Source organism: Perissodus microlepis, chromosome 4 (genome assembly GCF_051167445.1).
Source record: "Perissodus microlepis isolate ML-2025 ecotype Zambia chromosome 4, ASM5116744v1, whole genome shotgun sequence".
NCBI classification, from domain to species: Eukaryota; Metazoa; Chordata; class Actinopteri; order Cichliformes; family Cichlidae; genus Perissodus; species Perissodus microlepis.
The window spans coordinates 31,541,039-31,567,276 of NC_140464.1; the positions used below are offsets into that span (position 1 = coordinate 31,541,039).

At 45.1% G+C, this 26,238-nt stretch overlaps 1 protein-coding gene across 4 annotated transcripts; it reads right to left on the minus strand.

Moving 5' to 3' along the window:
* Positions 1-6,143: 6,143 nt before the first annotated feature.
* glyr1 (glyoxylate reductase 1 homolog (Arabidopsis)) lies at positions 6,144-25,309 on the minus strand. 4 transcript variants are annotated; one of them, XM_084927074.1, is made up of 16 exons: positions 25,178-25,309; positions 24,186-24,222; positions 24,026-24,105; positions 23,796-23,934; positions 18,125-18,235; positions 17,636-17,719; positions 13,034-13,087; positions 11,901-11,951; positions 11,653-11,726; positions 11,449-11,548; positions 11,194-11,304; positions 10,679-10,780; positions 10,382-10,544; positions 9,874-10,053; positions 8,645-8,769; positions 6,144-8,484 (listed from the first exon to the last, which is right to left on the minus strand). In XM_084927074.1, exons 1-16 carry the CDS (start codon positions 25,213-25,215, stop codon positions 8,410-8,412), a joined length of 1,524 nt encoding a protein of 507 aa, XP_084783200.1. In that variant the 5' UTR covers positions 25,216-25,309; the 3' UTR covers positions 6,144-8,409. The 4 variants fall into 4 exon arrangements, with proteins under 4 accessions (XP_084783200.1, XP_084783201.1, XP_084783202.1 ...); XM_084927075.1 differs by lacking the exon at positions 13,034-13,087; XM_084927076.1 differs by lacking the exon at positions 17,636-17,719 and having other exon boundaries at positions 25,178-25,307.
* Positions 25,310-26,238: the final 929 nt, after the last annotated feature.

The window sequence follows — 26,238 nt, forward strand, 5'->3', positions numbered from 1 at the left end:
GATGCGCTTTCGCCTGCAGTGTGAACGCAGCCTTAGTCTACGTTAGCTTAGCTTCGTCAGGCTGTCGTGGCATTTTTTGGTCGAACTGATCTGTTGTTGCTCTTGTGAATACTTTGTCTGGAACGAAGTTTATTTTTAGTTACAAGTAACATTTCTTCCACTGATTGTTCATATTTTGTCGATTGTCTGCAGCTTTAAAGATGCTCTAACATCGTCTGTCAGCACTGCTAATGTTAGCCTCGGCAAACTGATCTCACACCATGACATTTAAAACGCACCCATCACTGCCTCACGCATAGCATTTGTGTGTCAAGCTGGTCTATGAGACAATACTCAGCCTTCTGCCCTTTAGCAGACAACATTTCAGATTTGTCTGAAATAACAGCATGTTATACCCCCACACGAGGCCAAGGCAGCCTCTCCTTGTCTGAAATAGTGTTGTGTAAGCGTGTCGCAATTTACCTTCAACACTCAACTCTCTGTGTTAACCCTTCACACTGTGGGCTTATCCTTCTAACGAGGAGTGTAATTATGAGCATACATTGCAATTAATATTAAAAGAAACTTGATCAAAAAACGTATTTCTAACAAATCCCTCTGTTCACACCGTCAGGTGTCAATCCCATTCATGCAGATCCTCTGACTCATCCTTCCAGGATTCCCAGCCAGGTGTGACAGGAAGCCTGTGCTCTGTCTCCCTGTCAGGCAGGACAAATCTGGACAGTTATCTTCTCAGTTACAAAACTACAATAAAAGGCAGAAGAAGTTCAAATGTTTAAGCATACTCAGGGCTGCCTAGTCCCCAAATGATGTCTCTACGTTTCTCTGGACCCTCACCACCTACCTGCTTCATCCGAGTCTCCACTCTTTTGATTATCAGTCCTGTAGTATAACATTCTGCAGTAATAATATAAGGGGAAAACTTCCAAAAATATCAGATCACAACTAGAGTCTAAGTGAAACATCATAACCTGGAAATATGAAATATCATTGGCTGTTCACCTGCAAAAGGAGCTTTAAAACTTTATTTAAATGAAGCTGTTTGTTTGTGAGGAGCTGTTGTTAAGGTGTGACACATCTTCATTAAACTTTATCTTTAAATCAATCAACCAGTGTTTCTAATTTAGTGCCATTAGCAGCAGTATTGTTAGGGATGAAGGTACAGCGTGCATCACACACACGCCTGCTTTTATGCTATTCTGTTTTGCCACGTCATGAGACTCGTCACATCCATTTGCTCTCATACAGCTTTAAGTCCATGTCTAGTAGAATCATAATAAATGTTTCAGCATTGACCAAGTGTGTTTGCTTTTGGAACTGTGTCTTCATTCCACCTACTTCACATACAAGGGTCAGTTCTACAGGCAGAAACATGGGTGTGCCATGGGCTCCCCAGTTTCACCCATCGTGGCCAATTTGTACATGGAAGAAGTGGAAAAGAGGGCTTTGCTATCCTACCCTGGAACACAACCAAGCCATTGGTTCAGATATGTGGATGACACCTGGGTGAAAATCAAATCTCAGGACGTTCCACATTTCATGGATCACATTAACTCGGTGGACCGACACATCAAATTCACCAGGGAGGATATGAAAAGTGGCAGGTTAGCCTTCTTAGACTGTGAGATTTCCATCAGTAATGGGGGACATCTAAAAGCTGACGTGTACCGTAAACCTACACATACGGATCAGTATTTAAGGTTTGACTCTCATCATCCACTGGAGCACAAACTGGGTGTCATCAGGACGCTACAACACAGAGCGAACACCATCCCCACTGACACAGCGGCCAGTGAGGCAGAAGAACATCAAGAAGGCCCTGAGTAAATGTGGTTATCCCAGCTGGACTTTTGTCAAAGCAGGAAAGGCTCCTAAAGAAAGCTCCAGCCGATCCAGGAGAGAAGGACAACCGCTGCCCAAGCGAAAACCTGTAGTGATCCCGTATGTGTCAGGAGTATCGGAACAGTGACGCATTTTTTCTAAACACCGTGTCTCTGTGGCTTTTAAACCCCCAAACGCCAAAAATTGGTCCACCCCAAGGATCGGGTCCCCCGACACAAACAGAGTAACATAGTGTACGCTGTTAAGTGCAGGAGGATTGGCAGGATTTATACATCGGGGAAACCAAACAACCTCTGGCAAAGAGGATGTCACAACACAGAAGAGCCACCTCGTCAGGCCAGGACTCTGCAGTCTATTTACACCTACAGGCCAGTGGACACTCTTTCAAGGATGAGGATGTAACATCCTGGACAGGGAGGAACGCTGGTTTGAGGGCGGAGTCAAGGAGGCCATATACGTGAAAAGGGAAAGACCATCTCTGAATCGAGGAGGGGCCCTAAGGGTACATCTGTCACCATCTTACAATGCTGTGACTGCAGCCATTCCCCAACTCTCTGTGAATGGGACTCATGGTTATTGATCAGTGGGTTTTGATCAGTGGTCTTTGATCAGTGGGTTTTGGTCAGTGGTTGTTGATCAATGGTCATGAGAATTTGCATAATTAAGATTAAGGAACTGACCTCCCAGCCCATTGGTTTCAGTCATTATGCAAATGTACTGTTTATAAGATTTGGGGAAACCTGCAGTCAGCTGAGACTGAAGAAGTCACCTGGATGAGTGACGAAATGTTTCTCCCACAAAACGCTACGTCCAGATGAACAGAATCAACTTTTGGAGACATAATAAGTGTTATTTATTCACTCTGTGTTTTTATCATTTTCTATTATGTTCAAAGAACGAAGCCACAGTGTGAATCCTGCACCAGTGTGAATCCTGCACCAGTGTGATTGGGTGTTTTATACTCATCAGCGATCCTTCGAGGCTGTGGCAACAATTTGGAGTCAGCCTCCTTTGAACCTGTGGATAAATGAATCCAACATTCCATAATTTAACTCTAATCCTAGTGCCTTTCCAAGTGTGAGGTAAAAGCAGAAGCAGCCATGCATTTCCACACAGGACCTGGATTTGCAGCTGAGTGACAGAGGGTCAGTCTTTTGTCAGTTTTACTGCAAGAGAGTAATGAGTTTGATATGACAGCATCAATAACAATAGCAGGTTCAAAGATATTTAGCATTCACTGTGCCCACATCACATTGCACATTGTCGGGTGCAAAGTGAGCCGAGTGGCGGCCAGGAGCGGAGGCCCTGGCGAAGCGATCCCCGGCTACCAAGACAGGCGATTGGGATATGGAATGTCACCTCTGGTGGGGAAGGAGCCTGAGCTAGTGCGTGAGGTTGAGAGGTACCGGCTAGATATAGTCGGGCTCACCTCAACGCATGGCCTGGGCTCTGGAACCAGTCTCCTGGAGAGGGGCTGGACTCTGTCTCAGTCTGGAGTTGCCCCTGGTGAGAGGTGTCGGGCTGGGGTGGGTATCTTGGTATCCCCTTGGCTTGCTGCTGGTATGTTGGGGTTTCTCCCAGTGGACGAGAGGGTTTGTTCCCTTCGCCTTCGGGTCAGGGAACAGTACCTGACTGTCGTCTGTGCTTATGCGCCGAGTGGCAGTTCAGAGTACCCAGCCTTCTTGGAGTCCCTGGGTGGGGCACTGGAGGGTGCTCCCCCTGGGGAATCTGTTGTCCTACTGGGAGACTTCAATGCTCACGTGGGCAACGACAGTGAGACCTGGAAGGGCGTGATTGGGAGGAACAGCCTCCCGGATCTGAATGCGAGTGGTGTTTTGTTATTGGACTTCTGTGCAAACCACAGTTTGGCCATAACGAACACCATGTTCGAACATAAGAGTGTCCATAAGTGCACGTGGCACCAGGACGCTCTCGGCCACAGGTCGATGATCGATTTTGGAATCGTATCACCAGACCTGAGGCCATATGTTTTGGACACTCGGGTAAAGAGAGGGGCTGAGCTGTCAACTGATCACCATCTGGTGGTGAGTGGGATCAGGTGATGGGGAATGTCTAGCAGAGGCCCTGGTCCGCGAGATCTTCAACTCACACCTCCGGCAGAGCTTCAACAGCATTCCGAGGGAGACTGGGGACATTGAGTCCGAATGGACTATGTTCAGCATCTCCATTGCCGAAACCGCTGCACTGAGCTGCAGCCGCAAGGTAGTTGGTGCCTGTCGTGGTGGTAATCCCCGAACCAAATGGTGGACACCAGAGGTGAGGGGAGCCACCAAGCTGAAGAAGGAGTCCTAACGGGCTTGGTTAGTCTGTGGGACTCCGGAGGCAGCTGATAGGTACCGACAGGCCAAGCGGAATGCGAAAAACTCAGGTGTGGGAGGAGTTCGGCGAGGCCATGGAAAAAGACTTTCAGACTGCCTCGAAGAGATTCTGGCAAACTGTCAGGCGACTCTGGAGGGGAAAGCAGTGTTCTACCTGCACTGTATGTGCGGGTGGAGTGCTGCTGACTTCGACTGAGAAAATCGTCGGACGGTGGAAGGAATACTAAGAGGATCTCCTCAATCCCACTGGCACGTCTTCCGTGGCGGAAGCAGAGTCTGGGGACAAAGGGGATGACCCGCCAATCTCTGGGGGCGAGGTCACTGAGGCAGTTAAACAACTCCCTTCGTGGAACACTGGACCAGCTCTTTAACCTCTCGAGGATACTCGAGGGTGCATGGGAGTTTGCCCATCCAGTCTACATGTGCTTTGTGGACTTGGAGAAAGCATTCGACCGTGTCCCTCGGGAGGGGGGTCTTGTGGGGGGTGCTCCGGGCGTATGGGTGTGGGTGATGGGCTCCGCCAGGGCTGCCCCTTTGTCACCAATTCTGTTCATAATTTTTATGGACAGAATTTCTAGGCGTAGCCAAGTGGCGGAAAGCTTTCACTTTGGTGGTCTCAGGATCTTATCTCTGCTTTTTGCAGATGATGTGGTTCCATTGACTTCATCAGGTGATGGCCTCCAGCTTGCCTTGGAACGGTTTGCAGCCCGAGTGTGAAGCAGTGGGAATGAGATTCAGCACCTCCAAATCTGAGGCCATGGTCCTCAGCTGGAAAAGGGTGGAGTGCCCACTCCGGGTTGGGGATGAGTTCCTGCCCCAAGTGGAGGAGTTTAAGTATCTCTGGGTCTTGTTCACAAGTGATGGGAGAAGGGAGTGGGAGATCGACAGACGGATTGGTGCTGCGGCTGCAGTGATGCAGACGCTGTACCGGTCTGTTGTGGTGAAGAGAGAGCTGAGTGTAAAAGCGAAGCTCTCAATTTACTGGTCAATCTACGCCCTTACCCTCACCTATGGTCACGAGCTGTGGGTAGTGACCGAAAGAACGAGATCGCGGATACAAGCGGCGGAAATGAGCTTCCTCCGAAGGGTGGCTGGCCTCTCCCTTAGAGATAGGGTGAGAAGTTCGGCCATTCGGGAGGGGCTCAGAGTAGAGCCGCTGCTCCTCCACATCGAAAGGAGCCAGTTGAGGTGGTTCGGGCATCTGGAGGAGGTGGCTGGCGAGCGGGAGGTCTGGGATTCTGTGCTTGGGCTGCTGCCCCCGCGACCCGGTCCCAGATAAGCGGAAGAAGATGGATGGATGTGCCCACATCAGTTACATTTAGCTCTGAAAGGACAAGTTCATCCTCTGGTGGCTCAAAGCCTGTTTGAGGCCTGATGAACTGAAATGACCACAAAAATGTATTTTTAGAGTTTTAGACGATGTGTCAGAATTCAGTGGCTATTACAGAGGAACAGCTGTAGTTTTCATATTTATGAGGATTTGATGCTCTGAGGTGTTAGGCTAGCTGCTATACAGGATTTGCATACTGTGATTACTATAGTTACTTTTGATAAGATCGGGACTGGAGAAGAGTCTGAGATTCAGCAGTTCATACACAGAGTCCAACTGTTTCAACTAAGATGTTTTTGATGTTTTTAGGGCATCCAAGTCCCAACTGAAACCCCCTCAATACAAACCTAGTTTTAGGGGAATAAATCCCCAGTGGCTAAAGGTGCTCCTTTGGGCTGAGATCTGATGACTGGATGCCATGTGAGTACAGTGAACAGTGCCAGGTTCAACAAACCAGTGTGAGAGGACCTGTGTGACACGGTGTGTTACCCTACCATCCAGCGATGTCACACTGTGGTCATAAACAGTAGCTGTGCTTTCTGGCCTCACAGACTGCTCAAAGCATATTCAAATGAACAGTGTGATATTACTAGCAGGAGATAAACAGTCAGTGCACACGTACACATCAGCAATTAGGAGTTTAGGATTTATTAAACAGCACAAAAGTCTTGATATTTTCACATGTACACAAAATCATAAATAGCCCCAAAGTTCCTCCCACCTTGCATCAATGGGATCCCAGTCATTATTCCATCACAATAAGCCAGATTATATAAGCCATATATTTATAAACCATTTACATTTGAACTGAGCAATCTACAGTATTAAGACACAGATGTTAGACATTCGCTCTGTAGAGTCAAAACCAAAAGTAGCTTCTTCATTAATCCTGATTACCGCAGATAGAAAAGGAACCCTACTTATCCTAATGTGCTATTTACATCTTCTAAAAACAGCTCTTTGAAGTCTAGAGCGTGTCTGACAAACCAAAATTAAAAACTTAACCTTGGCTAACAAAATGCTTCTCACAGATCGCTTGGTAACTACGTTTCGACAAACGTGTAGCCTCAGATGATAAAACCATGAACTGGTGGGTGATCGGCCCGTTTTGGTTTCTTCATGTCATACTGGATAAGATACAGTAGACCAACCTGGTGGTGCAGGCGCACGTTTTCAAAAGCCATTTGGTTTCAATGTTCAATCTGAAAATAAAAATGACCCTCACATGTTTGTAGGCCTGCCGCAGCACTTCCTGACCATATGGGACAGAATAAACTTGGACTTCAAACACGACGCCGCCGACACCCTAAAGTATCAGAATAATCCCCTTGGTTGACCGGTGCCCGTGCCCTGTCAGTCTGAGAAGATATGTCGCATCTTTGAGTTTGAAGCAGAGAAGAAGAAAACCTCACTACTGTGCCACATTTGTACTTGTATACGCTGTCTTACTGACAGCAGGTACGTTTGATGCTACATAGCAGAGGTCTTCATGGGTACCAATAAGACTAAAATCACTAAGCCCTGTGAGGACACCAGTGAGTTGGCTTCATATCATGTTGGGAAGTCAAAGCTTGGTCCACGGGGCCTGTGACTGGATTCATACAGTGTTGGGCCGTGTTGTTCCCTCACCATCTCAGTAATTGTCTTTATCTGGGTGGCTGGAGCCTGTCAGGGCCAACACACACAGCCAATGCTGCAATCACAAAGATCTGAGTCCAAACATTAAATACATGAAACACCCAGTAACATATTGTAGATAAACTACTATAACTGAGACCTCCAACATCTCTTTGGGATTTCATTTTAATGATCATCTGTCACAAGCTGGGCCACAAACCTCACTGATCAGTGTTGTGCCAGCCTGTGATGACCTTTACAGTCAAACCTCCGCCCACTTTGTTTGCTCGTAATTTTATTGAGGCCAGCCGACCAAATCAATATCAAGCATTGAGACTCAGACTGAGTGAACACAGTCATGTAACAAATAGTGTCTAAAACGACCTGTGTGTTGGTCTGCTTTGACCAAAGTCAGCCCGCGTTTACAGCCAGGGCCTACAGTTTAAGTGTCACTCTGGCCTTAGCTTGGCTCTAACGCTAGCGCCTAACAATGATTCAACACTGAGCTGTCAGCTCAAACGGGATTGATCTAGGTTCATATATTTAAAGAGGAAAAACACAAAGTCTTTCAAGAGAAAGGTCGAAGCGTTTCAAAAGTGGAAATCTCAAACCATGAGGAGAAACATCTGCATTTTAAGGCCTCAGCACATCTGCAGCTTTGTCCTCCACTTGTTTCAAACAAAATCACACTAATGGAAAAGCCTAAATTCTGTGGTTACACACGGGAAGAAGCCAACTGCACAAAGAAGACCTTAAAAGAGGCATAAATAAATACGTGTATTGTCGAAGGACCCGAGGGGTTACAATATTAAGGCAATGCAGTGGCATGTTCTGTTGCTTACTCTCATGGATTTCTGGAGCCGAGCTCACACAGATAATTAAACAAAAGGGGAAAAACTCAAATATGTTAGGGTTCTGATTCCACATGGCAATTTGTTTAGCTTCACAGTAGCGCCCAGCATTACTCATACTGTTTTATAACGACGATGTCAGGAACGAGGCAAAGCGCCCCTCTGACGGCAAACTGCAGCAGTGCAGTAGTTCAGCCTCGTTCCTGGCACTCTTACAGCATAAAATTCCCACAGTACAGTCAGTGCAATGCTTAATGTTGCCTCTAAAACACGGAATTACAGTCCCGGAATTGCGGGCAGGTAACGCGGCTGGCACTGGGGTGAAAAATAAAATAAAAGTTTCAAATTAAAAACAAAAAACCTTTAATGACAAAGGGAGAAAAGGAGGGATGAAAGACTGTGTGGTCCACAGGCCAGGCCACACCTCGCTCTAGTGAATGTAGGCTCTGTAAACTGCTGAAATGTCATTGTCCGACTGGTCCAGTGCCTTGGCCCGCTTATAAACCTGCAAAACAGAAAACAACGGAGACAAAACGTTTCTGCTGCCCCAAGGCTCATATGTTAGAGGACAAACAACATGAGCAGGAAACACTTCATTTCTGAAAAGAAAAGTTTTACCACAAAGAATTACAGAAATTTAGAGGAGAAAGCTATGAGAGCTGTACCTCGTTGGCAGCTGCAGCCATCGGGGTTGGATGGTTGGCCATGTCGCCCATGGAGATGGCTAGCCTTAGGTCCTTCTGAATGTGTTTCAAATAGTAGTCTGGTTTAAAGTTGCCCTGTAAAATATCTGGAAGGGGCAGGAAGACGGTCATTACAGGCTTGGTTACAGTAGGACCTCCTGATATTCATGGAACTTGTTTTTGTCCCAGTTAAGACTAAAAAAAGAAGAAGAAAAAATAAGCTGCAGGCTCGATTTGGCACGTTCCCCAGTTCAACCATGGATCTTTGACTGTTAGGCGAAGCCACTACACCATGACAACTAGGGCCACAAACGATTATTTTTACGATTAGTCGACTAATCAGATCATCATCCATTGGACATAAAACGTACAGCTTATTGCACCAGCAGCATCTGCTCTTATATAACTATCATTAGCTTACAGCTTTAAGTGTTTAAGGTATGTGCTAACTAAACATAAAGACAAGATGATAGTTTATTAAATTTTAATGAAATTTGCAGATTGTTTAGGTGAAGTTTAATAAACTCCTTGCTATCTAAAATATAACAGGACACCGGAGTAAATTCTCCAGCATCTCACACTTCTGATGATCAGCTGTCTGCTTGACGTTTATTCAGCTGTGTAAAAACTATAACTTTAATCTCAGCCAAACCGATTTACTCAGGAACAAATAAAACACTGAAAAAAGCGCCTTGAACCCCGGCTAACTATCGAGCTAGTGGGTAACAGACGTCTCCGAAAACGTCGGAGCGCTTTTGAAAATATGTGGTGTCTTGATAAACTGAGCAGATATTTGAGGTTTACACAGCTACATTCTCGCCTGAAAATATGTTAAACGTTTATTTTGTGACCCAGAAAGAATAATAAGAGTAATATTAAAACTAACTAGCTGCCGCCATTGTTGGAAACTGAGCTGGGCTGCGCTATGAATTCTGGGACACAGCTTCTTCTTCTTCGGGGTTTAACGGCAGCTGGCATCCTTGTACATGCAGTGCTGCCATCTTCTGTTTCAGTCCGTTATTACACTCTTAAATCCTACTACTTATTCCTGCGTCTTTGGGGATCTTACAAAGCTTCAAACGACGCGTCGACTATTAAATCAGTCGTCGACGAGTTTGATAGTCGACGTAATCGTGACTAGTCGACTAATCGTGGCAGCCCTAATGACAACAAATCAAAGTGAGCAGTGACGTCACACTGTGTTGACTTACTCTGGCATTTCTGGTCCACAAAGGTGCTAGCCATCTGACCCTGGCACAGGATGTCCAGGAAGGTCTGCTGTGATTGGCCCGTGGCCTGTGCCAATGTTAGCCCCTCTGCAATAGTGGCCATGAAGCTGCCTTGAACCATGTTGAGGATTAGCATCATCCTTGCAGCATTCCCTGCCTCACCTTAAAAACACACACATACAGGTGTCACACACACACAGTTGTAATCTGGCCCAAATCCTCTGTGCCATCAGTCTGCACTGGCTACAATGATTCACTACAATTTTTATTTACATAGCACCAAATCACAACAAGGTGCTAAAGTAAGGAAGGAAGAAACCTCCCACAGAAGCTTGTCGATATTGGCTGGTGCAGACTGATAGACAAAGGCACACAAATAACTCAAGTTCCTTTTGCTGCATGTGTGTCCCCTCGGATGTCTAAAGCCCAACACTTCATCCGTCTTCTGAAGGGGCCTTGCTGAGTGTACTGGACGCCGATCTTCCCGTACCCAGAAAAAACGAGGTCTTGCCCATGGCCTGGAAGCAGCTGCTGCAGTCCTCATAGACCGTCCTGTCGCCAGCTGCCAGGATGACCAGCATCCCGTCGTTGGACAGCTGCTGGCTTCCTGCCACCGGAGCTTCCAGGAAGCGGCCGCCGCGTGACGTGATCACCTGACATTCAAATACTGAATAAGAATTTATTGACACACTCAGCTGCTCCTACTGTAGTATTTCTAACCGAGATGAAGGCAGCATGAGACAGAGTTTTAAATCATTTTTATTTACTGGATCATGCTGGTGTTTACCTGTGAGAGCTCTGTGATGGTCTCTGGATCGACTGTAGACATCTCTACGTAGCATTTGCCCGGTCTGATTCCTTGTAGCACTCCACTGGGTCCCAACACCAACTTCATAAAAGACAGAAATGTGAATATAGAACTATGTGATTGATCTGCATTAGTGTCTTTACCTCACAAGATAACAGCTGGTGTGATTCAGAGTTTAATAAATATCAACGACCTGTTAAATGAACAACTTTGTCACATCCATCAAAGAGCCATGCTCACACCCATGTTCCTTACAGTGAAACACCAGCTGGCGCCAGCTTGTCACCAGTGACTCAAAAAGTCAGAGCACCTTTCTGTTCATTTATAGCCCCGCCCACTTCACTCTTGACAATCCCCACCCACTCACTCTCTGACTGGAAATCTCTGTGCACTTGATTAATGCATGAAATCACGGATCCATTAGATTTTTCTTCACGTTTATTCTGTCGTTAGCTTGTGTTAGACTGGTGTTGAACACGGTGCAGCGTACTCACGTCTCTGGCAGCCTTAGGGTCAGACACACAGGAGAAGGTGATGTCACACATGGAGGCCACTTCTGCAGGAGTGCGGCCTAACCGTGCCCCCTCCTGGATGAACAGGTCACACTGAAACATAGCAGGGAGGAATCAGCAGCAAGCCACACCCCTTTCAACCAACCATATCGGGCGCTTTAATACTGCTGAATCTAATCTGACTGAATGTGATCGTGTTAGAGGCAGCAGCCACTGGCTGACCATGAGTGTGTTTACCTTTTCTGCAGTGCGGTTCCACACTGTCACGATATGACCCATTTTCAACAGGTTGGAAACAATGCCGCTACCCATCAGCCCCAGACCCAGGAAGCCTATTCTGAAGAGCAGAAGCCGAGAACATACAGACCAAAGCATGAAAACGAGCCCTGTGATCAATTTAGCAACAGTGTTGTGTAACCCTGTGATGAGGATGTGCCATACCGCTTATCTGTGGGTGTGATGCTGCCGTTGATCGCTGTGCTGTCTGCTGCTTGGATAGATGTTGACCCTGTGACCTGCACAATCAGAGGCAAATCTATAGCAATCACACTCACGGCAACTAAACAAATGGAAAAAAATAAATCACATCTCCTTTGCCTGGTATGCACCGTGCACACATACAAGTCTCTGTGCCTGCCAATGAACAATCATTTCAAGCAAATCAAAGCAGCCTACATTATTGCTTTTACCTCTTCAATGATCTTCAGGCGTTTGCTAATGGGCTCCATTGACGAAGCTGGCTGTGGGCGCAGAGGTGACAAAGTAAAAACGATGCAACTTATATTTAAAATGAGTCGTTTTTAACGAGCTGTAATTCATACAACATGTTTTCATTTCAAACCAATCGATAATCAGTTAGTGATAAAGCAGCAAAGTGGACAGACTGAGGAGATGATCTGCATCACATTCCTTACAGAACCGGGAATCATCATACGATATCAAGTAACTGGTACATAACTCTGACAGTGTCACCAGCTGCTACTACAGCATGCTTTATAAACACACTTCATCATTTTTAATTCATCTAATTAACTGAATTATTAGAGGACCAACTTAGACATGAAAACGTGTGAGTGTAGAAGTGAAGTTTGTGTTGCAGACTAACTGGTGGTTGTTGCAATAAGAAACAATGTTGTGTCAGTGAAACAAATCTTACACCAAAAATTGAATTTCATCAGATTTGAAGTGTTGGAGATGTTAAAAACAACTCTTCTCCAGTGGAGATTATGTCCTACTAACATCTTCTTAATGCCAACAACTGGTGTCCCAGCTAGTCACCATGGACAGAAGCCCCTGATCCAAAACTGACCTTCAAGCTAAACTCATGTTTGCTGTTGCACAAACTTTAATGTCCAGATGAGACAAAGATCTAAGGCCTTCAAAATGAAGAACACGGTACCACCTGTCAAACACGGTGGAGGCAGCATCGATACTGGCACACTGCACAGAATGAATGGAATAAAAAACCTCAAAATTCTCCGACACGATTGGGTTTTCCAACAGGACGATGATCCCAAACACACCACAAACTGGTTTTGAAAAGCAGCCTAATGTCCTTCCCAAAGGCCCGACCTCAGACGTATTACACACTGGTCCATGCCAAGAAACCAAACCAACCAATTTAACCGAACTCCTGAGTGCTGATGGCTCCCAGAGCATGTAACCTTGGTGCAGGTATGTGTGTGCGACTCAGAGAACATTCTAGATAAATGGAAACCATATTCCTGTTTGTTGTTGTAAAAAAACATCAGAAACTTAAATGAGCCCGTCATTCATGCCTATGCGAGTATATGGAAACCTCTGACCACATGTTTCTGCTTACCTTTTCAGACTGGCTGAGCAGAAAGTGGTGAAAATGTGGATCATCCTTCACAGGCTACAACACAATCAGAGTGCAGTGGATGAGTGTTCATACAGACGTGCAGTGATCTGACAGGTTACAGTGTTAGAGCCACTCAATCATGTTCTAAAGCTCCTGCAGCTGATTAAAAGCTAATGTTGGCAGCCTGTCCACACTCTACGGTGTTTTAAAAGAAAACATTTGAGGTAAACATCAACACACAGCACATTAAGGCACGGTGGTGTTTGCATCATGCCATCTTCCCACAGCCACGCCTGTAATGATCTCACCTGCAGCCTCTCACACTCGCCCTCTCTCACATAGACATTTTAGAGATACACTCTTGCAGAGCACCAGTTTTATGATTTTTATGAATTTCGGGCTTAATTGGGGAAGCAGCAACGAGTCTTAAGCCACACCTTATTTCCTTCATTTTATCTTAGGAAAATGAGAAGTAGGTGTAACAGCTGTAAACAGACATGAAGTACAGTATGTAAGTTTGTACTGCTCTAATGAGCCTGAAAGAGAATATTTGGTTCAATTCAATTTTATTTATACAGCATTAAATGACAACAACAATCGGCTCATGGTGCGTTATCCTGTAAGGTCGACCCTACAATAACACAGAGAACGCCAACGATGATGATCCCCTATGAGCAGCACTTTGGTGACAGTGGGAAGGAAAAACTCCCTTTTAACAGGAAGAAACCTCCAGCAGAACCAGGCTCAGGGAGGGGCGGGGCCATCTGCTGTGATTGGTTGGGGTGAGAGAAGGAAGACAGGATAAAGACATGCTGTGGAAGAGAGACAGAGATTAATAATAACTAACGATTCAATGCAGAGGTGTGTGGAAACACAGTGAGTGAGAAAGGTGACTGGAGAGGAAAAACTCAATGCATCATGGGAATCCCCCAGCCGTCTACACCTATTGCAGCATAACTAAGGGAGGATTCAGGGTCACCTGGTCCAGCCCTAACTATATGCTTTAGCAAAAAGGAAAGTTTGAAGCCTAATCTTAAAGTAGAGATAGTTTCTGTCTCCTGAATCCAAACTGGAAGCTGGTTCCACAGAAGAGGGGCCTGAAAACTGAAGGCTCTGCCTCCCATTCTACTTTTAAATACTCTAGGAACAACAAGTAGGCCTGCAGAGCGAGAGCGAAGTGCTCTAATAGGGTGATATGGTACTACAAGGTCATTAAGATAAGATGGGGCCTGATTATTTAAGACCTTGTATGTGAGGAGCAGGATTTTGAATTCTGGATTTAACAGGAAGCCAATGAAGGGAAGCCAAAACAGGAGAAATCTGCTCTCTCTTTCTAGTCCCTGTCAGGACTCTTGCTGCAGCATTTTGGATTAACTGAAGGCTTTTCAGGGAGTTTTTAGGACATCCTGATAATAATGAATTACAGTCGTCCAGCCTGGAAGTAACAAATGCATGAACTAGTTTTTCAGCGTCACTCTGAGACAGGATATTTCTAACTTTAGAGATGTTGCACAAATGGAAGAAAGCAGTCTTACATATTTGTTTAATATGTGCGTTGAAGGACATGTCCTGGTCAAAAATGACTCCAACAGTGTTACTGGAGGAAAGTTAATGCCATCCAGAGTAAGCTATAAGCCATATTCATAGATGTCTCCAGAAGTTGATTCTGTTCATGTGGACGTAGCGTTTTGTGGGAGAAACGTTTCGTCACTCATCCAAGTGACTTCTTCAGTCTCAGCTGACTGCAGGTTTCCCCAAATCTTATAAAGCTGCGACTGAAGAAGTCACTTGGATGAGTGACGAAACGTTTCTCCCACAAAACGCTACGTCCACATGAACAGAATCAACTTCTGGAGACATCTGTGGGATGATTATGGGTATTTTTTTTTTTCTCTAATGATAAAAATGTTATTTGTGAAGAAGTTCATGAAGTCATTACTAGTTAACGTTAAAGGGATGGTTGGCTCAACAGAGCTCTGACTGTTTGTCAGCCTGGCTACAGTGCTGAAGAGAAACCTGGGGTTGTTCTTATTTTCTTCAGTGAAGAATAGTAAGATGCTAAAGACTAAACACACCAACACGCTCCAAGTTTTCAGTCAACAGCTCTTTGGGAATTATTTAGTTGGAGCACAAATTCTACTTTTTTTCAGATTCGATTAAATTGAATAAAGAACAAATGCTGAGTCTTTGTTACCAACAACCTGTCACAAAGTTTCAGAAGATACAAATTCATTATTTATACTTATGCTAAGTGGCCTGCTGAGTCAAAAAGCAGCCAATGTCCCAAGAACAAGTTGGAAAGAATTCCAGAAAGCTGGAAAACTATTACTATGGACTACTTACAAAAAGAAAAAGAAAGAAAATAAAATGAAAATACTGGCAGCAGCCAATGGTAGCCCTCAGCATCTCAGTAGATGTAACTGTTTTATGAAAATCCTACGTTGCTTCATTTCCATGCTATCACATTCACAAACCTGGGAGTCGCCGTTGCACAACCGACAGAGTGACAAAACCTTATCAGCCGAGGGGCGAACAGCTCTGAAAAAGGCTCCTCAGCAGTAAAATCTAAAGAAATAAAGGGTGGCTCCAGACTTTTGCACAGTGCTGTAATTGTTATTATGGAGGCAGCCGTCAGCGGATCTGTGATGCAAACATACACGTGGCCCTGGTTTTTAAGGTGGCCCTGGTTTTTAAGGTGGCCCTTGGTACAGCTTGTTAAAGGGGTAAAAAGAAAACACACGATCTGAAATGAATAGAAATATAAGATTCAGATCTGTAACAAGTGCTGCATGCTGCATGCAGATAGCTGGCGCTCATAACTTTGGTTAATACGAGAGGACGATGCAACTCTTCTGCCTGTGAACGTTAGCATACTGGAGTTACAAAGCAGGACACAACGTTAACATGGAAATGTGTGTTAGTTTGTACGACAAAGTGCAGATTGAACTCTGATACTTATCACTTCTATTAAAATGAGGTGACCCCACAAGTTCACTGTCCTTCTCTATAAAAGTAGAAACCAGTGACAAGGCCCCAGTTACAGACTGGTTCACAGCTCCATTTTAGCCAAAAACTGATTGAACTAGCTTTACGTGACTGAAGGAACATGCAGTTATTTCTGCCTAACACGACGGACAAAGACGAAAGAGGAAATGGATGTTTCGCATAGACCGGAAACTAAAACAAGGAAGCGTGATGAAGCAGCCTGAGGAGCAGCTGGCTCTCACTGCACCAACACGAGGGCTGGAACTGCTTCCTGGGACAATAATTAGCTATAACGTGCAGTAGCAGGCTGACGTTTGGACACCTTCACCCACCCAAACGTTTACTGACAAATAAAAACTGTTACTGTCTGCATCGTTTTGGTGGGTGAGCCGTTTCCATACGTACACATACAAACCTGTCAAAGGGCATTTCATTCAGCGCGGTCACATCCCTGTAACCAAGGACCAGCTCGGTCCTCATGACACCTCCGAGGCTGCCTGCTTCCTAACCTGTCAGTGAGGGTCAGGAAGCAGGCAGCCAACTAAACTAAAACTACGGAGGGTTTAGAAACAAAACATCGATTTTCCGTTTCAAATCGAGTTTAGCTTGAATAAAGCCACATCGATTCATTCAATCCTAAATCATTTTTAAATATAAATGTATTTTTCCAGAAACTCGGGTTAAAGCTCACGAAACTATTTCACCGCCACCAAACAGCTAAAGCAGTAAATGAGAGCAGGAAGACGGATTCTGCACAAAGATGTAAACGCAGAGCGTGGATGGAGCCCCCGACAGCACGTATGCAGACGCGTCGGTGCTGAACGCCGACACCTCGCAGATTCTGATGCTGCAGGTTTCATCACTCGGACCAAAATTCACTGAACCAGCAGCAAAAGAAGATCAAACTACATGTTTGATCAACATCGTCATTAATTCACTCTGACTTTGGCTGTTTAGCTTCCACCACAATAAGATCTCACTTCCTGCACAGCTCTGTCTCTCTGTGTACTTCAAGAACAGCTTCCAGTCTCAAATCTCTGTTTTCTGCATTATTTGTACAGCGCAACTTCAAAAACGACTTTGGACGAGAAAGCCTCATTTCTGCTGTCAATACTGAAGAAATGTCAACTTTTACAAATGATGCCAAGTTGCAAAACTCTCAGCTGTGTCTCTAATCAAACCTCTGTAACTTCAGCAGCATCAGGTCATGTTCAGATGCTGATTCATGGTTTTCTTCAGTTTTTGTTCTACTGCAGAATATTTTTAAGGCTGTCTGCTGTAAAAAGTCGGGCCAGGAAAATCTGCTTCATGTTTTTCTGTTTTATGCTGACTTACTTTGACACAAAGGCCTCTGCTGTGGTGTCAGTGCTGATAAATGATCTGAATTATAATATTTCTCAGTCAAAACTCCCAGCCCTAATCAAAGCTCCATGTGGCACTGAGCCCTGCACGCAGGCTTGCTGACCATTTCAAGATCACAGCAAACAATCTGAGCAGTCACAGAGAGCACCAAACAAGTCAGAAGGGAAAGGTCTGCAGTTGCTGGTGAATTAAAGCCAAAGATTAAGGTCAGGTAGAAGTCAAGACAAGGCTTGGTGGGAGGGGGCGTTCACCTACGCTGCTTTCCCATTTGAATCCTGAGCCCGGTCCAGCCCCCAGCCTCTCAATAGTGGATGGCTCGGGGTCAGAGTCAGCTAAGTCCTTAAGGAGGAAAAAAGACACATATTCACCTTTAAATCAGTGAGAAATCTGCAGAGGTCAGTGTCTGCTGCAGGGGGCGCTGTCTCTATCATGTGCAGGAGACTCGACTGGATTATTTTTACTTTGGTTTGTTTAAACCATCACACATTCTTAACAGGAAACAGATGAATTGTGAACAGCAATGGAAGCTGGATGTGGTTCACTTTGACTCACTAGTGCTCCACACTCTTTGTTTCTGTTGCTACAAAATGTAACTCAGGTGTTGTTTTATAATAATATTGCAGCAAACAGTCCAAGCAGGTTTGATTCTGATATTTTAGACAAGCACTGACAGGAAGGGAACCGTTTTTAACCTTTACAATAACATACAGTTATCTTCACAGTGGTGTTAGCGTCTGAACTGACCTTCTCAGAGGGGTCCTTCAGGGCACTGAGGTCCTCATCATCCTCATCCAGAATTTTTAGTGGCTTGTTGGGCGTCTTCTTTCCTTTTGAGTCTCCTTTGCCATCTGAGTTCTTTCAAAAACACACACAGTGTCACTGAGCTGCCAAACTGAACGTGTTTATTCACATGTCATGAGAAAAGTCTCAGTGATGAGACGTGTTTACGTTTATGAGAGGAATCGGCCTCAAAATAGTTGCAAACAGGGCTGCAGCCGTTCATCCAGTAATTCTGTAAATGAAAAATTCGACTCGATGCTTCGTTTAACACGCGGCTCTCACCACTGTCACCATGGAAACGTGAGTGCACATTTGCCACGACAAACAGACGTGCAGTGGTAGCAGCAAACCAATACAGAGTGACAACAACGAGCCCACGCAGACCCAACAGCAGCAGTGATGGTGACACTGGGACAGTTCAACGCAAAGAGGCGGAGCCAAAAGAAAATCTGTTTTCCAAAACAGCCGGAAAAAGCTAGCGCGAGTCCTTCATCCAAACAGCTGATCAACAAACTCCGACGTGAGGAAAGGCAACCTCTGTAGCTGCTCCGTCCACACAGCACAGAAAACATGTTTCAGACTCAACGTGAAATAATATCAAATGCTGAGTTCGTTAAATTATATTCAGATTTTTCACAAGCCAATAAAAATGTACCAGTAAAACTCTGAGCCACTGAATTACTATTAAGATGAATTAACACAAGCACACGCTGGCTTCTTCACTGCAGCCACCGCGTTAGAGGCTTACACACAAACTCAAACATGAACACAACAAATCGACCTCACCCGAGTATTTTTCGAGTATTTTTGCTTTTAAGAAATGTTTTGCTTTTATTTATTTTTGCTGCTTAATAAGACAAAAGTATTTTTTATCCGATTACTAAACCGATTCACAACCTGGGTTTGCCGCGTATTTAATTTGATTTCATTGTAATTGTACAGCACTCTGTTTTTGGTAACTATTGTCCTTGATGTAAATATGTAAAAATTGTGTGTGTTTCTGTGCTGTGTCCTGTTTGTTTGTCTATGTGTTTTTCTTGTGTGACAATTAGAGCAGGGCGATATGGCCAAAAATATTGGCCATATTGGGGGGCTGTAGCTCAGGTCATCTACTGATCGGAACGTTGGTGGTTCGATTCCTGGCTTCCCCTAGTCTGCATGCCAAATATCCTTGGGCAAGATATTAACCCCAAATTGCTCTCCGATGCGTTCATCGGAGTGCATACTTAGAAAGCACTTAGAACAATGTGCTTGTGTGAATGGGTGAATGCACAAGTTGTGTAAAGCGCTTTGAGTGCTCAGAAGAGTAGAAAAGTGCCATATAAGAACCAGTCCATTTACCATTTATCACGACATATATTTGAAAATTTGTGGTAACTATATAACTGACGATATAATTGATGAGAGACAAAATACAACTTTAGTAACACAAAGAAAACCCATCCATTTATTTCACTTAAACAAGCAGCTGTTTTTTATGTGCATTAAAGCTATATAAACATTTAACAGTGCAAATGCAAATTCCTTGCTGAAAGTTTAACCAAAAGGCATTTCCAGTAGAAATGTGCTGACATATCCTGAGCATAACCATGTATAATATCCACTGAAGTTAAAAGAGGTGCTTTGCTACATTAAACTGCTGTGTGCCAAATAAAAAAGTCAAATATGTATTTTTCGGACCATAAGGTGGACGGGATTATAAGGCACATTAAGCAAACAAAGCAGTCAGATAAATCAAACTTTATTCAACTCATTCTTCTTGCTTCCTCCACTTCTGTACCATTGATTCATTAATGCTGTATTCTATCACAGCTGCTCTATTCCCATGTTGTTGCAGTATATTAATCACTAACCTTCTATTGTGGATGGATTATCTCAGTTGTTCTTCTGACTGAAGTTTGGTCCGTTTACAGCATCCTGCCATGCGATTGCATTTGTCTCTAACCATCAGGAACCTTCATGTTAACTTTTATCGAGTGGAAAAGTGTTAGCCTTCATCCTCCAGCTTCACTGTTTATGCTAACATAGCTGTGTCGCTAGCGATCACGTAGCACATCATTATCTACCAGCTAGCCCAACTTCAGTAACCCTACAAACGTCACTGCTGTTTAGTTTCCTGTCTTCATTTATGTTGGAAGTGACAACAGAGCTGTACGTTTGAATTTTTTCAGAAATCTCTCAGGCAGAACATGCTATATCATGTTTAGGTAACTAGCAAAACTAGCGAGCTAACTTCCTGCTAACTTCCTGCTAGCTTCTAACTCCGTTAAATGTAATAAATCCTGTTTTCATGGATGCCTGGATGTTAAACTTCATAGCTACACCTGGTAAAGCAACAACGCTGATCATTTTATTACAGATGAAAGAATTTAGACAGTTTTTAACTCTCAGTGATGCTGTGTGTTCGTTTGACTTTGGGACCTGAAGAGAACGGAGTTTAGGACCCAGATTACTCCCAGATTTACGAGCACTTTAGTGCGACAAATACGGCAATAACGACGGCCCGCTTGCATGTTCTACAAATATCTTACAGACAAACACCAAACCAGTTTCCAGTGGCACCATTTTTACAAACCAATTCCGGTTCATCCGTTTTACTCAATGATCCGCCATGCTTTTTCGGCCATGTGTGTATGACAACAAAGGCACTGCGCATGCGCGTATTACCCAAATTCTATCGCAATATTTCATTTTCTTATCGTTGCCTAACATTGTACCGGTATTACCGTAAACGGTATAATATGGCCCAGCCCTAGTGACAATTAAAGGATTCTTCTACTTGATTTATCGATGGAACCGAGGACAGATTACTCAATTACTAAAACCTTCGATAGCTGCAGCCCCAACCCTAATCCACCATGAACCCCCCTCTGCACCACACCACAAGGATCCATGTGTTGTGTGGGAGCTCAGCTCCAAACTGTATCTACCAGTAAAACTATTACTATACAAAGGCGTACACACTGATCACTTCTTCAGTTCAGGTTCGGACAGTTTCCTCATTCAAAACTCTCTCTGTGCGTACAAATGTCTGCCACGTGCAACATTTCTCTGTGCACCAACTGCCTGTTATGCACAGATCACACGGCAGCGTGGGGAGACAGATTTCATGCTGCCAGCTTCACACACATCCACAAATGTAAGTTGCATTCAAGACCCAGTGTAAAACTGGGACATCTGGGCTTCTTCTAAACGAACAGAATGACCAAAGGACAGATTTATGGTTACAGACACCACACAGTACCCTGTGAAGGTTAGCTTATGGTTTAAATAAGCTGCTGCTACATGCTAACATGTTCAGGGTTAGTCATTAAGCTAATATTAGTGTTAGCCTGCTGTTATTAGATAACAGTAAGATTCGAATCAAATATCTTTTATAGTGTCTGTAACTGGTAACAAGCACAACAACAACAACGACGTCCACCTTTTTTGTGGAATCCATGTCACATATCAACTTCACCACGGGACGCTCGGCCACGTTGCTATGACGACAACCACGCACGTTAGTAGAACCAGATTGTAACGGAAAACCAGTCGATCCGAGTCGAGTCACGGCGATCTGTGGTGAATCGATCCAAATGGGAACTTAAAAGCTTTAGAAGAAGCCCAGAACTGGGACAAGAACACAGCTTACATTTGTGGATCTGTGTGAAGCTGGCAGCATGAAATTTGTCTCAGAATCCGACGCAGGCATGTGATCTGTGCGGATCAGCCGACTGGTGCACTCATATTTTAGGGTTTGTAAGTGATGGAGAGGAACGTTGCATGCAGTAGACAGCTGGATGCAGAGAAAGACAAACGCACCCCATTTGTGAAGCTGAACTTCCTAAACTGTGCGTAAATGATCAGCATATAGTTTTACGTGTGGTCAGATTGCTTCATATTTGTGTGTGGATTGAAGCATGTGCTCAAAAGTTACACACAACTCACTGCACGTGGCTCGTGCTGGAACCACTGAGGCTCATTTTTCTCCATACGTGCTCCATGTTGGTATTTGTTACACTGAAAAAGGAAATGATGAGAACAGTGTGCAGTACGTCCTGCAGCACTTCAGTTCTGAGTTTCAAACACTGTTTAGATTTGAATCTATGAGGCACCAACCTCTGCTCCATTTACACATCCATGACTCATGAGATACATCTACACTCAGCAGCTATGCAGAGGGAGCGTGTGACATTACACACTCCACAGTAGCACCCCTGCTACATGGCAGCCTAATGCTTTATTGTTATTACCAGCAACATTAATCGCATGTCACCGAATAAAACATTAGCAACCTGACAACAACATTTCAGCTGTAGACAAAAGAGCAGTAGACCTGCTGTTCAGTGCATCGGGCATTTACAAGCCACACCAGCCCAAACGTCATCCACCTACCCTCACATCTCATGTGATGAAGGTGATGTAGAGACTAGTCTTTGCTCACAAAGACACAAAAACAAATGTCAGAGGAAATGATGTAATCATACATAACACACAGAGTGCACTCCCATCTCCATGGTGATGATCACCTTTGATTTCTCAGCGGAGAAGCTACAGTCCTACATCCTGTGGATTACTGACAGCTGTTCATCGTGCACACCTCAGACTCTCAGTACAGCTCTGGGTCACGCCACCTACAGACACACTGTGACAAAGCTGCAGTGGTTGGATGTACTAGTGCTGGACTACGGGAGGAATCTCCTTCTTCTGGATGTGAATAAGACAAAAGAGATGCTGACTGACTTCAAAAGGAAGAGGAAGGATACACCACCTGTGGGATGTTGATGTGGTGGAGAAGTCCAAGAACCTGGGCATCCACATCATCAACAGACCAACACAGAGGCTGCATGCGAAGAGGACGAGTAACTCCCATACAAGCAAACAGTCAGAGCTGTTGAGACTGAGCTCAGGTCAAGTAAAAGAAAATATGTCTGTAGCATCCTTCCTGTATCACCGGTAAAACCTTGTCTTGGAAAAAGCTAGCAGGAATCCCAAAGAACTGCTTGAGCCAGTCGACGCAACACGGTTCGCGAGGGTGAGAACGGCAGGTACACTGGAAATCCAGAGGAGCATCGTTTCTAACAGACTGATTCATCTCCATAAACCTGGGTAAGGAGGAGGCGGGACCAGGACCAGCGATGCGTTCACTGTCCTGTGTGACCACTGCATTCTGTAGCTACAGGTTTATGCTCTGTAAACAGCAACCTGCAGGGCAGCAGGCTGCTCTGCACTGAACTCCTGCAGCTCCTGTTGTTTTAGTGTGATTACTAGGCCCCATCGTCATCATCAGCATGTGAAGATTTCCACATACAAACTCAGTTTTACAAAAAGCACGCAGCACCACAGCTGTGGGTTCTGGGGTATGTGGCCACAGACTTTGTGTCACTTCTCTGACCATTAACAGCACACGAGTCCCTGTTCTTGATTAAGAAAAAGAAATAAAACAAAGAAAAACAAACACACCTGTTTGTGACAGTCTATGTGAATAAAGACACTGAGCAAAAGGCTCAGCATTAATTAAGCAAATTACTGTGGTGCTGCTTGCTATGAACTTAAAACCTCCACCAGAAAACTCCAGTCATCACGTACAGGGTTACATCTAAGCAGACTGTGATTTTTCTGCATCTTCTCGGTGTTAGGTGTCGTGGTTCACCTGTTCTTTCCCCTTTGCTTTCTTTAAGAAGTCCTCCACTGCATCAACAGCCTGCTGGAAGCGCTTTCCTTTATTTATCTTGATCATCTCTTCTTTGTGGGCATGGTACGGCTTCAGCTGTTCTACTTTGATCCAGGCACTGGAGACACACAGACACACAACGCTCCCGTATCAGCTGGAGAAGGCACAGCATGCTTGGCCAGAACAGGAAGCTGGTGATCCATACTTACTGGTCCTCTGTTCCAAAGAACTTCACAAAGTGGCATTTCTTGCCCCTGGGCTTTTTCAGGTCCTTGGGGGGGCTCACTATCTGAAACGAGAGTGTTTTGGTGTAACGTTACCGTCATTTTCTTAATTTAACAGAGGCATGGACAAGCTGTGGCTCCTTACCTTTCCTGGCCATGGTGGGTAACGACCGAGCTTCCCCCTGAAATAAGACCACACAGTTAGCACCGAGCCCGCGATCTTCACAGTTCACTGTACTCTCTCTCTGCTCAGCAGTTCCACAATGAGCAGGTGGCTTTGGCAACGCGATACATCAGCTAACATTATCAGTGAAAGTCAGACTCTACATGAACTGTCAGATAAAGAGAAACTGGGCCAAGCGCGGATCACTCCCGGGTCTGTGTGGCATCAGCTGCCCGCCTCAAACCCCCGCGGTGTTGATTCGCTACTAAAGTATTGAGCCAGCAGTCTGAGCGCTAACAGCAGGATTCGCAGACGGCTTGTGCTGATCAGTACCCGTGCTCAGCTCGCGGCGCTCGGTGGGATTTGTCCCCGTGCCTCCGCACACTGCCCTCGCCTTCTCAGCACTTGTTCGGCCCGGTTTCACTCAGATTGCTAACTGCGTCGTCTGCCACCCTTCCCGTGGTGCCTTTGTAACGGTCTCAACAAACAAATGCGCAAATGTGTGGAAATCAAGCCTTTACGAAAAACTTGCAAATGTGCCCGCCCGCAGTAACACGGAAGCCGAGCGCAGACATCCGCTCAGGCTCCGCTGCTAGCAAAGATCGTCGCAGACCACAACATTTCCACGAGCCGAGGCACTGAGTCCGCGTAACGTAGGTCTGCACGCACACACACACGACGGCGAGATCTTCAAAGACAAGTTTGCATGGGGAAAAACAGCTACCTAGTTTGCGTTTAAACCGTTACTGTAGCTTGTTTGCTAGCCAGCAGCTAGCGTCGGCTGCAGGCTGAGTCAGCTCGGTTAGCGATTTGTTTGGGTCGGCTATCCACTAACCCAGCACGGGAAACACTTGCAAGGATTACACCTGGTTTACGGCACGGAGAAACATCACTGCCACACGTCCTAATGCAGCGCTGCTCTATGGTCCGCAGACAGGAACCGGAGCACTCAACCTTGTCTAAAGGTTACTCACCACACTAGATCCCCGATCCTCAGATGCACCGTCGCCATCTTACAACTTTAATAAAACGTCGCACTGAATGAGAGGAAAAGACAACACACACCCACTAATCACATGTGAGGCCAGCCCCACCCCTTTCTCGTACGTCACATCCGTCGCTCTGTTGTTTACTACACATTTCAAGCAGCAGCAACAGCAGCGTGCACAATATCTACAGCATATCTTTCATACATACATAACGATATAAACCCACAGTAAGAAATGACTCAGCCACGGGGAGCCACACGCTGGTCCCAGGCCTGCAGAAACGGGGAAGGTTACATCGGGAAGGGGATCCGCCAAAAAGCCTTGGCCGAATCAAACTGCCATTATTACAAAAATGCGCTTTCCACATAGGGTCGACCAACTCTGCTGCTGCCGCTGCCTGAAGACAAACAAGAAGGAGGGAGGGTGTGAGTGTATGGAGGGAGAGCAGGTGGAAAGGAAGCGAGGTCAGGAGCACTGGAGGTGGATTCAAGTTGTTCTACACAGGTGTGCGGTGACAGTAAATGGGAGTGCTTCTACGTTACGTGAGCACTCAAAACACTTTACACCAGGGGCGATTTTCGCCCATTTTTGGGGGGTGCTTCAGCAAAATGAATCAAAGCACCCCCAAAGATTTCTTACTTTTTTTTGACAATATTTGCTGTTTGTGTGACGCACTACTAAAAATATAAAAAACATACAGTACTTGGTTGAGACGTAACATATTAACAACAAAAGTATATATACCCCCCCCCCCCAAAATGGTTTGTTCCAGCTCTCCCCTGCTCTGGCTCTAGCGCTCTTGCTGCCACAGCGATGGCGGCTGAGACGCAGCGGAGCAGAGGTGTAAGTGTCTGGCTTAAAACAGGACATGTTAGCTGCATTTAACCTTCAGTTACTCTTTATATAGTTGGTAGGAGTCAGACCATGTTTCCTTTTAGCTGAAAAGCATTACACCAGGTAACCTGCAGGGTTGAAAACGTGTTTCCCGACGATGTTTGCTACCCTACAATCCGTCCTGCTCTGTAGTAAAATCAGCGACATTTGAC

Coding starts and splice junctions, on each gene's coding strand:
- glyr1 (XM_084927074.1), bottom strand. CDS start 25,215: ATGGCGACGGTGCATCTGAGGATCGGGGATCTAGTGTG. Junction 10,545..10,678: donor CCATCACAGAGCTCTCACAG/GTAAACACCAGC, acceptor TTTGAATGTCAG/GTGATCACGTCACGCGGCGG. Junction 8,770..9,873: donor TGTGGACCAGAAATGCCAGA/GTAAGTCAACAC, acceptor TGCCCCTTCCAG/ATATTTTACAGGGCAACTTT.